The following is a 13980-nucleotide window of genomic DNA, read 5'->3' as shown; positions in this document are numbered from 1 at the left end:
TTTGAGGGTATTTACATCCAAATCAGGTGAACGGTGTGGGAATAACAACAGTTTGCATATGAGCCTCCCACTTGTTAAGGGACCAAAAGTAATTGGACAATTAGTTTCTAAGCTGTTCCATGGCCAGGTGTGTGTTATACCCATCCCAGCTACAATGAGCAGATAAAAGGTCCAGAGTTCAATACCAGAGTAAATATTTATGGTCCAGGTCCAGAGTAAATATTTATGGACCTAACTGTATGTAGCCTATAACGACTGAGAACTTTTTTTATTTATCAAACGTATGCATTTCTTTTTATTTAGTAAATAATGTCTTTTCCATTCAGGCCACTTTTATTTCAGAATTTATTTCAGGCTGTAAAAACCTCAAAAACCTCTGTTCAAAAGCCCTGGACTTTTTATTTTCTCTATTCTATATACTGTATAGTCATGCTAACTTCAATTAGTCTAAAACAGTCAAATTGTCACATGACCTAAGCTGTAGATCTCAATGCTCTTCTCTGACCTGATGGAAGACCTCATTGACAAAATTGACGTTGTCCCGTGTGGAGAGGAGGATGGCCTGCACCATGTCGTAGACGCCGCAATGCTCCTCCTCGATGCTGCACAGGCTGGAGTTGCTGCCCCTGCGGTCAGACAGGGTACTGCTGTTTGAGTGATTCTTCTCCTGCTCCACAGGACCATTGGGCTCTGAGTCTATGCTCTTCTCCTGACTGATACTGCCTGCAGTCACAGTCTAAACACAAACACACAGTACAGACAGCATTTACTTCTACTGTGCATGCTACTACAACCATGCTCCAACCAGAAATGGAAAGAATGAAATCAAATCAAAACATTTTCATTCACTAGGGACAGATAGACCATCTTGTTTCCTCAAAATGTTTTCAAAAGTTAAAGTTATTCAAAACAATGTGCTATATATTACAAAATTGTGTGAAAATTCTGAAATATATAGAGCTGGGGTAAAAAACTGTGAGAAAATTGCATCACTATTATCAATTGAATCATTCAGTCTTTTAACAGCAGATGGCGCTTTGAGAAGATGGTGCTCTAGACTAGTTTTCAACAGCAGATGAAGCTCTAGACTAGTTCTTAACAGAAGTAGGCCCACAAGGTTAGTTCGTTTTCAACAGTAGATGACACTCTAGGCTAGATAGTTTTCAACAGCAGAAGGAACTTTAGACTAGCTAGGTTAATTTTTAACGGCGAATGCACTATAGATCAGTTTTTAACATAAGGTGGCGCTCTAGACTAGTTCTGTGCATTCGGAAAGACATGTAAGTTCGATTTTATGTCAGAATAAATTGCATTTGATGACGCATTGAAGCATTGAATGAAGCATTTTGAAAACATATTCTAAGAATTTTGTATTATTAGGTAGAGGGGTAGAAAAATTAAACTGAAACACTAGCAAATTTATGCTGCAGTCACACTAGAGTTTGAGCATCCAAAATACTGTCATACGGCACTGCGAAAAAGGAGCAGGATTAAACAAGATGATTATACGTTAAAAAAGTGAGCGATTGTTCTATATTTTAAATATACAGAGAGGTCATGTTTTGATCTTCGATTGATCTCACGCAGAGTCACGTGATGCGATTTTGCAGGTCAAAGTTCAACAAGCTTGAACTTTGCAAGGAAGCAAACTGTAAAACTTGTCACACATAGTGTTGGAGGTTTCACTTTAGTGTTGGAGATTTCATGGCTAAATATGTATTATCATTAAATATGTATTAAATTAATCTTCATTAATTGCACATTCCACCAGTAAGAGCAGAGTGTGAAGCTTAATTAGCAAAGTAAAAGCACAGTCTTGCTTATAATATTGCAATGCACAAAACATTATGGGTGACATGTCAGAACTCAAAAGAAGGACAAATTGTTGGTGCTCATCTCGCTTTGGCCAAGACAGCAAGGCCCAATCCTAATTATATTTTTGTACCCCTACCCCTCGGCCCTTGAAACAGAGTGTGAAGGGGAAAGGCTTCAAAATTGACCCCTAATGTCCGATTCACACGTGACAGCGTCAACTCTTGACAGAGGGCATGTCTGAAGTTGGGGCTGACGTGATCAGCATAGCAGCGTCAGCCAATAAAATTGGTCAGCAATCGGCTACCGTCTGAGCTGGTGTACTTGAATAAAGCGATCGGATTGGCTGACACGTCCGTTGGTACATTTGTTAAGAAATTCCCAACTTCTGCAGCAAGCAACGCCACTGAAGCGGTGCCGACAGATCCACAATGCAGTTTGGCAATGCCTGACATCCCCCATTCAAATTGAATGGGAAGCATTGACGCTGACTCCCCTTGTGAATAGGGCATAAGAAATGGGACAGCACTACAACATCTGCACGTGTCATCAAATGTAATCGCAATCTTTAGCTTCATATGAGATTGACGATCACAACTGCTGCAGTTATTCCAGTTGGCTTATTTTTTGGTATTTATCTTCAGGAAATTACAGAAGGCAATGATATCATGTTATCATAACAATAAAATGCGTCAGTAAGCTCGTAACTGTCTCATTACTTCCGTGTGCAGCCATGCTGCCGTTGTAGATGGTGTATTTTGGAAATTTTTTGTACCCCTTAGTTTCGAGTGTGGTGCAGAAAAATTTTAGCTTCAAGGGGTATCTAACCTTTCCCCGTAGCCTAAAGCCTTCAAGCAAAAAAGAATCGAGACACCACATCCAACAGGAGTACATGTAACTGTGGATGCAAGAGGAAGCTGTCCATGTGGAGAGTCGTAAACTTGGCGATCCCAACTTGGAGCTTGTGTTGGGTGGTGTAGGACCGGCGGGATTACACTAACTTGTATTGTCTCCAAAAAAAACTAAAACCACAGTTGCCCAACTCACAGCAGAAATAAAAGTGCACATCAACTCTCCTGTTTCCAACAAAACTATTTATCGGAACTCCACAGGGTCAAGAGATGTCCACGTTTCAATATACAATATACATTCATATCCTTTGGTCACACGTGCCAATGCTAAATGTTGGTTTCAAATATTAGAGCAAGAAGCAAAAATCTTGGTACTGATCTGTGGACAATGTTAACGTATTGTTCTCTGAGGAGTCCACCTTCACTGTCTTTCCCACATTCAGAAGAGTTATGGTGTGGAGAAGCCCCAAAGAAGCGTACCACACAGACTGTTACATGCCCAGAGTGAAGCATGAGGGTGGATCGGTGATGGTTTGGGCTGCAATATTATGGCATTCCCCAAGTCCAATACTTGTACTAGATGGGCCAAGGACTTCCAAACCATTCTGGAGGACCATGTGCACCCAATGGTTCATACATTCTATCCTGAAGGCTGTCAGTAGTTTTCTTATTCATTTTGGAATACTGAATAAACGCATTAAAATACATATAAAATAATAGCAGAACTGATTTATGGTGTTTTTATAGTGTTGCCACATAAGAGGATGCTATCCATGTAGCTAATAGGCAAAGATTTAGTGGTTCTCCATAACAAAACTTCCTCTCACCTGGATGAGTTTAGGCAGGACCTCTCCTCCATTCTTGGAGTTGCTCGGGGTTGAGTTCACATACTTCTTCTCCAGGAAGAAGTTGACGAGCCACGTGATGAAGGCCACGCGAGGAGCCAGATACTGATCCCTAGTGCAGTACGTGCTCTCATTGTTACGAGTCACTGGAACATACAGGGGCTTTGGTCTGTGAATGGGAAGATCTAAAAGAGAAAGAAAAGGAAAACCATATAAGAAATAACAACAGGAGGTCTTATTACAGGGTATTTACATAAATCAGAGTTATATTAAATACCTTTTAAGACATTTTTAAGATTCTTTTGATACATTTTAAGATCTCATCGCTAGGGCTGTCACAATATCTATTTTTTGCTGGCCGATATATTGCACCTAAATTAATTGCGATAAATGATATTATAGCCACTTTATAACTTATATCACTAATAAAAAATAATACATTTTTACAACATAATAGTGTAATAATTCAGGTACACTGGATGTTTCAAAGAACATTTTATTATGAAGAATATTTAGAATATTTAGGTTTGAAATTGAAACACACAAAAAAATAAAATAATCATAATAATAATAATAGTAATACATTTTACTTATAACGTGCTTTTCTAAGACCCAAAGCGCTTACAAGACAATAAAAAACAACAAAGCACAGTAAAACAATAAAGAATACAGTAAAAAACACAGTAAGAATAAAATAAACAGACAAATAGAACAAATTCGACATATCAGCTCGTTAGCAGACTCTCCTTTCTCATTCAGCCAACATGTTCCCATACCAGAGCTGAAGACTGTGGCTTTGAAACCAAGTCCATAGCGACTTGTTTATCCTAATTGACTGTAGTTTCTAAACACGAGTCAGTGGATTCGTGTCTTGTCTTTTTCACCTCCACTATCCGCTCTCTCGCAAGCACTCTGTCTATGTGTGTGTGTGTGTGTGTGTGTGTGTGTGTGTGTGTGTGTGTGCGTGGAGATGCTGCATAAGCCCCGCTTCCATAGAAAGCAGAATGCAGTGCGTTCAACAAAAAAACTTGTTTTATTATGTACCCTAATCATCATCACCTTAAATTTCTTTATATAATATAGACAATTTATTGCACCTCCAAAATTAACCGCCCTCACTTTCATATATTGAGCGATAAATAAATTTATACATCAGTTCTGTCTGGTTCTTGAATTTGATTAGCTGATAGCCGTAAGATATTCTGCAATAACAGCACTGGTCCAAAGGGACGAAGTGGGTCCTTTTTCAGCCCTGGAGTTTCAAGCCTTAGACCGGCCCACCTCAGTTCACGACTGACTACATTAAAATAACTTCATTTCCAATTCAGTTTATAATGACACTAACACCTCTTTTTTAAAGAAAACAGCTGCTTTAGAACTTTATATGAGAACATTAAAGGGTAGCTAAATCTATAGCACTATTCTTCAAAACATCACAATGTCCTGCATTATCTATACATTCTGTGCAAAATTCTTTATACATATCCAGTCCTTTGTAACGGTGGTCACACAAAAAATAAAAAATAAAATATTTACACCTACATAAGTATCCAAACAGTACTATATGTCTTAACACTTAAAATGAAAAAAATGAAAAAATAAATAAATAAGGTGAGATTCGAACTCGGGTCGGCGGCGTTGTAACGCAACGTGTCTCCCCTTTTTAGATTTCTGATCATCTGATTTTCATTGAGCAGGTGTAATATTCATTAATATTAATTATTCTAATTCTTATATTCACTAAGGTGCCGCTGTTTCCGGTCGAATGATAGTTCGTTAACCTGCAGGCTGCATTTTGCTCACGGGGCTGCCAGAAAATAAATAAAAAGAGCGGAGCTGCGGCAAAATAATGAATAAAAAGAGTGAGGCTATGGTCAAATAAATACATAAATGAAAAAAAGTGCAACTGCTGAGAGTGCAAGCAGCTAGGGACACCGGCCCTCGCGGCCAAAAAACGGACCGGCCCACCGGGAATTCTCCCGGTCCTCCTGATTAGCCAATCCGGGCCTGCTGGTCCAGCCTCTTCACCTTTATATTACACCGCCCACACACTATGACAAGAGGACACTTTACAGTTTGACAAATATTGTGCCTTTTTAGTAGAGAATGTAGTTGGTTAGATTGCAACTATGCAGTTTATTTGCAAGGATAGTGCCTATTTGTAAATATCTATTATTTCTGAGAGACAGCGCATCGGCGTCCACTAGCTAAGGATGGTGCCAGGACCACATAATAAGCCCTTGCTTAGAATATTAAAACAGCGTGTTTCCTAAATACAGCTGATCAAATCATTATTAAACTGGTAAGTGATATTCTAAGTCGATCTCTCTCTTTTATATAGATTGCAACTACGCAGTATATTTATAAGGACAGTGCCTATTTTAATACAGTTACTTTCCTATCCTGTTCTCAACAGTGTTTTTCAGAGACCTCACCCCCGAACACGCCTTCCCCCTCCTTATTTTCCCTTATCGCAAACACAACAGCAGTCTAATAGTTATTGAGTTGCTTTTTCGGGGGTTAATTACTGTGTTATCCCGATTGCAACAGAGAAATACTGTAGACTGTAACACTGTAAGAAGATATCTCTGTAGATGGAGGGCATTTCATGACAAGTTCAGCTTTATAATCTTAAAATGTCAGCAAAATCAGCTGTTTTGTCATCACTTTGCACATTACGCTTGAGAATCATTCAAACACTAGCTCTAAAACGACGTTGGTGAATTAGTAACGGCTTCTGCTGTTTTGACGTCAGCTGCAGATGTAAATGAGTGGCGGAAGAGAGTTGTTCCTAATACAAAAGGGTTTTTAGACTCTCCGTGTTAGATTTTTTTTGTTATATACTCGATTGTGTAAAAGCGCTACAGAAATAAAGATGAATTGAAATTAAGACAAGCTCCTGAAATCTTGTTGAAAACCAATCTGTTTTTGTATCAAACACACCTAATTGTGGCTTGTAGAGGTTGGTATGTTTTGAGAAAGTTGGGAAAAGGTGAGGCAGGTAGTACTTCTTGAAGAGAGAGAAGAGAAATCTGAAGCCTGTGTCCTGGTTCTCTTTGTTTTTCCAGTCCAAACTGGATGCCTGCAAAGAGGGAGAAAATGAAACCAGGGGAATAGATTACATCACAAAAATCCATTCATGAGCAGAAAACAGGTCAGAAGCAGCTGGAAAACTCACCTGGAGAACCATGACCTTCAGCACGATCTGTAGGACAGAGCAAGTGTGGTCGTCCGCCACCTTCTCTCCAGGAACTGCAGGCACCAGCGGAGTGATCTCCTCTGGTACAATCTTAGCTACAAAAATGCATAGACTGGATGTTAATAAATGCAGACATCTGAATGTGCTACGAAGCATACGATGGATTTGTAAAATGTAAAAGGAATATTTCAGAAGAAGGCAGTCTGTGGATGTAACGTGCCAGCAGATATTTATTTATTTATTTATTCTTTTTTGTGTCTTATTGTGTTTTTCTTTTTACCACCCCTGTTCACTTCATTGTTTGTCCCGTCTACTTCTGGCCCTGGTTGGCTGTTTCACTTTTCACTGTTGCAAAAATTCCCGTTATCCTGACTGAAGCCTGCTCTAACCAATCCCCTCATGCCAGCTCTTCTTTAAAAACTCTTCATTCCAGTAGTATCAGCTTGGTATTCTGATTCTGTTTTAATTTCCTCATTTGATTAGATTGTTGATATTGTTTGTCCTTGTTTAATTTACACTGTGTTGATGTTGTTTGGCCATTGTTACTGTCTGTTCTTATCCTTGTGTTACTATTCTTTCCCTACATTCATGTTTGTCATTGAGGTTAGAAACGCTGGTAGGTAAGTAAGTCACATGACATATATCTCAATATGCAGATTTCTAACTGTCAACAAATACATTAGCTAAGTATGTGCAATCCATTTTTGGTTAAGTCGTTAGTGTAGATTACGTAGGATGTCATTGACGTTAAAGGTTTATTAGGGCCTAAGCACCGAAGGTTCTTATTATTATTCTTCCAGCTTTTTCTGTTTCCTCTGATTTCTTGGCTCAAGTAGATTCAAATGCACACTATGACATCATTTTCCGTTATGAAATTTCGAATTGTTCGCAAAACCTATTTGAACAAACCCGTTCTAGGCCGATTGTCTGATTTTTACCATAATTGAATCACATTTTCTACAGACAATGCTGACCAAAATGTATTGTATTCAAGTTGATTAGATATACCATTTTCAATTAATTTGTGAACAAATTTAATGTAGAAGTTGCGAAAATGGACTTGAGGCAATATCTCCGTAATGCATTGACGTATTCACACCAAACATTTGGTGTGTGTTATCACAAACATAGTCTGAAGTGAGCTGCAGTGTTTCAGAGATACAAAAAATAGATTTTTTTGCTAATAACCTGCAATTGCCATCGGCCATATTTAATTATGTCAAAAATGTCTAGATTTTACGAACACGTTTGCGAATTGTTATGAAACTCGGTATGTGTCTTCGAGACTGTGCCCTGAAGGTGCTCAAAAGTTTCGTCACAGCACCACCTTTTGGTCAAACGTTATAAGGATATTTTTAAAATTGCTAATAACTTTTGACAAATATTGCCTATTGTTTTGATACTTGTCTTGCTAAATTCCTTGGGTTGTCCTGAGAATATCGATACTAATTATGCCTTAATTAACTGAACTTCCTGTCCACCATCTAGCCTTAAGTCACACATTTATACATTACTTTTCTTTTCGGCTTAGTTCCTTTATTAATCTGGGGTTGCCACAGCGGAATGAACCGCCAACTTATCCAGCATATCTTTTACACAGCGGATTCCCCTCCAGCTGCAACCCATCACTGAGTAACATCCATACATACTCATTCACACACATACACTACGAACAATTTAGCCTACCCAATAAAATTTTTTTTGGACTGCAGCAAGCGGAGCACCTGGAGGAAACCCATGCGAACACGGGGAAAACATGCAAACTCCACACAAAAATGGCAACTGACCCAGCCGGGGCTCAAACCAGCAGCTTTTTTTATTCTGTAAGGCGATTGTGCTACCCACTGTGCCACCGTGCTGCCCCAGCCTTAAGTCAAAAATCTACTTTTTCGAACTCCTCCTACATCGTTTGGCTGATTTGCACCAAATTTCACTAAGATCATCTGCAGACCATGCTGACAAAAAGTTATGGAAGTTGTCTTGATAGGTGTAATGGTTTTTGTTTACTGTATCTCTGCGATAGTTAAAGATAATGACAAAAGGTTTTAGAATTTTCCAGTTGCTCTGTAGCTTGTTGCCATGCTTGTTTATGATGTGGTCGCTGGGCTGCTTGGCCCTGATAATTGATAATTGCTGCTTGCAGCTATATTTTTAAATATCTTTTGCTTATCAGATTAGATTAGATTAGATTAGATTAGATTAGAGGGGATTATTTTTGGATATTAGTGAAACTGTTTTGGTTTTGATTGATTCTTTTCTTTAGCACCACCCATAGCCAGTCTTTCTAAATTTTAGAGCTGCAACAACGAATTGATTAAATCGATAAAAATTTATTACTAAAAGCGTTGGCAACGAATTACATAATCGATCTGTTGTGTCACGCGACACGGGGACGTTTCATTATAAAAAATCACTTTAGTTCAGTGCGGAGCGGAGTGTCCATGATCTCTCTCGCGCACTGAGGGTAAATCACTACAGAATCCTACTTTTGTTCCGTTTTGAAGTGAGGACCGTAAAATCTCTGGTGCTGGTGTTTTTACTCGTTATCCAGCTGGACAAGCATGACAAGTTAGCGTTAGCTCGTTTACCCTTAGAGCGGCAACTGAAAAATTTTAACTGAGCTTTGACGCACTGGCTGGCGCTGAGCCAGAGAAAGACGTGTCATATTATCACAGTTACGGAGCATTTGTGTTTTAGACATGTAAATACACACAAGTACTAGTAAAACAATACATTTAGAGTTTGTAATACACACAAGGAAGTCTAACAATCCATTCAAATATAATTTGCCTATGTGTTTTGTTCATATCAGATACACATAGTGAAAGTAACTATAAAGTTGAATCTATTCTTCTCTAAGTTCACCAGCCACTTACTTGCATGTATTTGGAGAGTAACTGGTGAATTTACATGCTGATTCCTGTGTGTTCTGCTTTTATGAATGAGGCAAACACACTGCCACAGGTAAACATGGCGATGCCCATCTTACATTATAGATCATGATCACTTTCATGTTTTTGTGAATTGGAATATCAAGTAGCTGATGACATGATGAGCAAGCGTATGCTGAAATAAAATGGGAAAAAACTAAATAAAAGGGATACATCTGTCATACAGCATTATTGCTGCTGCGGTGTGTCATGTGACAAACATGATGTGTCGCCATGGGAACATTTAGGGTGAATGTTCTAAAACAGTGGTCGCCAAAATAATTGACTCCTGGTACCAGAATATTTTAAACTGACCAGTGAAAGTGTTACTAACAGAAGTAAAGCAGCGGTGGTATAGTTACTTTGCAAGACTAAAGACACATTTTTATTCACTCACCTTTTTTGAATCATAAATTTTTCAGTCCGTTGTCATGTATAGCTACACTTAGTAATTTCGTCTCATTTTCAGTCCAAATATCTTAAAATCTTAAATCAAGACTAGACAAGAAAAATGGCATGAGAAAATTAAGAGATGCTTAACTACTGTTTGAGATTATATCTCATTAAGATTATTTTTCTAAGACTATTTTTATACCCATTGGCAAATAATTTAGCTTGTTTTAAGCAAGCAATCACTTATTTTGAAGTGTTTTTTTTCCAGAAAACAAGACATAATTTCTTATGCTATTTCATGCGTCTAGTAAGTACCTTCAATTAAGATTTTCTTTAGATATTTGGATAGAAAACAGGACAAAACTTCTTAGTTTTTTATTTAAGTATGATGATGATTATTATTATTATTATTATTATTATTATTATTATTATTATTATTATTATTATTATTATTATTATTATAACAGCTCAGGGATGAGGAGCTTTTTTGAATAAAGAGTTGGAAATGAATGCTTTTCTTGTTTTGTTTTTTTATTCGATTTATCGATTTTTCAAAGAAATAATCGACAGATTATTCGATTATTAAAATAATCGTTAGTTTCAGCCCTACTAAATTTCATTGTTTACTGTTTCTAAAACTGTAAATACTGTAAATAACTCGCTCACTATTTCACCATCACCACTTGTAAATAAATAAATATTAATTTTACTAGACATGGGTTGGTATAAGATTCTGGCGGTATGATAACCTTATAAAAATATCATGGTTTCACGGTATTGTGATTACTGCTCTAAAATATGTGGTTTTTAAATGTGTGAGTAAAAAACTAAAACTTTTTTCCCCTCTGAACACAATATATATTTTTTTGAGAAACATTTAAAATATTTTGATACATAAAAACATGTCAGGCTAAATAATTCAAATGAATCTTTGACTTCTTTGGCTGTCTCCGTTAGTTTCAAAAACACTGATTTCTTTACAATTTAAAACGGCATCTTTGGATATTTTTTTTCTGCTAAAGATACTGTTGTCCTAAGAAAAAATGTAAATAAAAAAATCTAACACATACCTTAGGAACAGTATTACAGAAAATTTTGACAGTTTTAAAACCTTGACTTTTCCAAACCACGGTATACCTTAAAAACGGTTATCATCCTATGCCTAAATTGTACACAAGTTATTGTTATCCGTTCTTACTTTGAAGTACAATTTTCTCTGAGTTTCTGTCCTTAATCCAAGTGTGCAACCTAACTTCACTAGACTACCAGATTACAGTGGTTATTTGTGCATCCTAAAACTCACACATTTATAATGCCTCTTAGTCGCTGACATTACCATCAGCAGAAAAGATGCAAAAACTCTAAAAGGAGGATGGCTGCTTCTCACTCAGGGCTGTCTATGCTAATGAGGGAGAGATCACCACTAATAGTCAAGACTTTCTCTCTCTGATGACATGTACTAATGAAGAATGTCAATCAAAGTGTTTATGCAGATTGTTTTTATTAAGTGGGATTATAAAAAAATCTAATTTTTTATTTTTACCATTAGACGTTGGATATATTCGCACACTGTTGCCCCACAACTGTGCGTAAACCCCTTATGAAAGCAATTTTTGCATAATAGGTTCCCTTTAAAATGTGCCACTGCTTTAATAATAGCAGAACAACCTTCACTGTGAACAGTCTTTGCATTTCACTAATGAAATCTATTCAAACATAAAGCATGTCAGCGCTGACAAAGAAGAATATTCACTGATTTCAAACACATCAGCAATGCTTGAAATGAACGGGTCAATACCAGTTCAAGGGTATCAATAAAATCTATTCTGAGAGGAAACATCAAGGGAAATCATTCCTTTTAGCATTTAACAGACTCTGACCTATTTTATTTCAGGATGCTGTGCTGCCATTTGATTATTACACTCTCTTACCAGATTTAAAGTGCCTTTGTGCCATTAATGGCAATCATTAAAAATTACATTCCTAGACAGAAACATAGTAGATGTGAGGAATAAAATGAATGAAGGGTACATTAGCAAGCACTGTACAAGAGGGTCATTAGGTACTTCAGACAGGGCAGGACATGTATTAGGGGTTTTAATGCATTAAGAATTAAGATCTTAAATTAAGATCAATGTTTAGGTCGGGACCGTATTTTGTTTATAGCTGAACTTCACTAAAATTATTTGTTGTTCAACTGCCTTTCGATAATTACAAGCTTTCTGTCATGAACACTCTCAGGATTTAGTATGGTAACGAATATGTATAGGGCAAAGTTGATGTATGTGGTCTTGGCGATATAGATCTGCTACGCTGCTGCTGTACCGAGACTTGCTACTGTCAGTATATACACAGACTTGCCCTCTGAGAATATAAATTGCTGCTGCTGCAAACATAATACACATATGACCCCTGTAGCAGATCTAAACACAGGTGGAGCTGGGGTGGAGGAGGGTCTTCGAAAACAAGGCAAGCATAGTATGCACTAAAATATAGGGGTGTCAAAATTAATTGTTTCTTCGGTGCACCACGATGCAGACGCAGACAATTTGGTATCGGTTCAGTAATAATTATAACTGGTTATTATGTACTGATGTTATTTATCTCATATGCGCTATGTCACGGTAGCGTACTATGGCGAGGGAGATGAGCGCAAGTATTTACAATGCTTCTACTCCTTAATCACGCAGAAACTCTGCACAATTTCACTGTGTGTGTGTTTGCTGGACAGTCTTTCACTGACACTTACAGCAGATGCCCCTATTTTACTGCAATTAAGAGAATGAAAGTAAACTCTATTTCTCTCTCTCACTTTAGCCCATTTGACCTGCTGGGCGTGAATTTTCCTCTCCTCTTGGCTGTTACAGCGATACTTCTTGATACAGACACGAGCGCATGTCTGCAGAGTTTTCTCGACCGTGTCTATCATGGATCAGCTGCCGTTTATCAGTGTCAATCATCTGTGAAGAGCGCCAGCGCCAATAGCAGCCCTCTCGCCCTTTCTGTTGAGCGCGTGACCAAGACAAGGCTCAGAGAGCGAGCAGGATATTTATATTTGCTAATTTGCTATAAATGCTTGTGTTGTTTAAAGGTGCAGTTTATATATCTGACTGTTTGTTTTAAAGGACAAATTTGTTTTTACAAATAGTATATAAATATAAATATATTGATACATTTTAATACAAAAATTGCTGTGCTGTGAAGAAAATATAAAATTGTGTATGGAAAGGATTGTCAATGCACCGTAATGCACCGAGATATCGCATTGAACCGAATCGATGGCGTTATAATCGTAACCAAACCGAACCGTAAGACCAAGGTAAGTTCATCCCTCAACTAAAATAGGCTCTAGCTGTTTATCAAACTATTGCAGACTAGTAAATTAATGTTGATCAAATTAATATTATTTAATAATAAATAAAAATCCTTTTTTTTCCATCAGATTATTTAAAAACAAACAAAAAAAATATTAACAATAATACTTTTGCGACAGGACATGCATAAATAGTCACAAAGTGAAGGTTTTTGAAAATGCTGCCATTGCTGTGTCTGTGTAAACACCTGACAAGAAAGTCCTTAAAAATGGTGACATCATGCACATGCATAAGTTCATGTTGAGGGAGATATTGAAAAAAAATTGAATTTAGAAAAAAATTTTGTTGTTTCTTCTGCTATTGACATTTATCTGCTATTAAATATTATGATTATTATAATTATAAATAATTATTGCACAAAATAAGAACGTTGTAAGACATGATTAACCCTTGTGTGCTCTTGGGGATGTTTTCATCCACTCTAGGGTAATTTTTGAGTCTTAATTTGGCCACAACTTTTTCTGTTTCAGCAAATTGAAAGATTTTCGGTGACAAATCTTACTTTGACACATATTTTGGGAAAATGCTTTGGAATTTTTCAAAAACTCAATGCACTCTGGGCAAATTGAATACCAA

At 37.2% G+C, this 13980-nt stretch overlaps 1 protein-coding gene across 1 annotated transcript in view; it reads right to left on the bottom strand.

Moving 5' to 3' along the window:
* ralgapa2 (Ral GTPase activating protein catalytic subunit alpha 2) overlaps nucleotides 1-13980 on the bottom strand; it is a 322593-nt gene that overhangs the window by 196327 nt on the left and 112286 nt on the right. The window contains 4 exon segments of the mRNA XM_056477537.1: nucleotides 506-736; nucleotides 3491-3693; nucleotides 6452-6590; nucleotides 6687-6802. Coding sequence (XP_056333512.1) covers nucleotides 506-736; nucleotides 3491-3693; nucleotides 6452-6590; nucleotides 6687-6802 — 689 coding nt within the window.

Source organism: Danio aesculapii, chromosome 17 (genome assembly GCF_903798145.1).
Source record: "Danio aesculapii chromosome 17, fDanAes4.1, whole genome shotgun sequence".
Lineage (NCBI taxonomy): Eukaryota > Metazoa > Chordata > Actinopteri > Cypriniformes > Danionidae > Danio > Danio aesculapii.
Note: the sequence above shows the minus strand (reverse complement) of the source record. Positions and strands in the feature narration are given on the sequence as shown.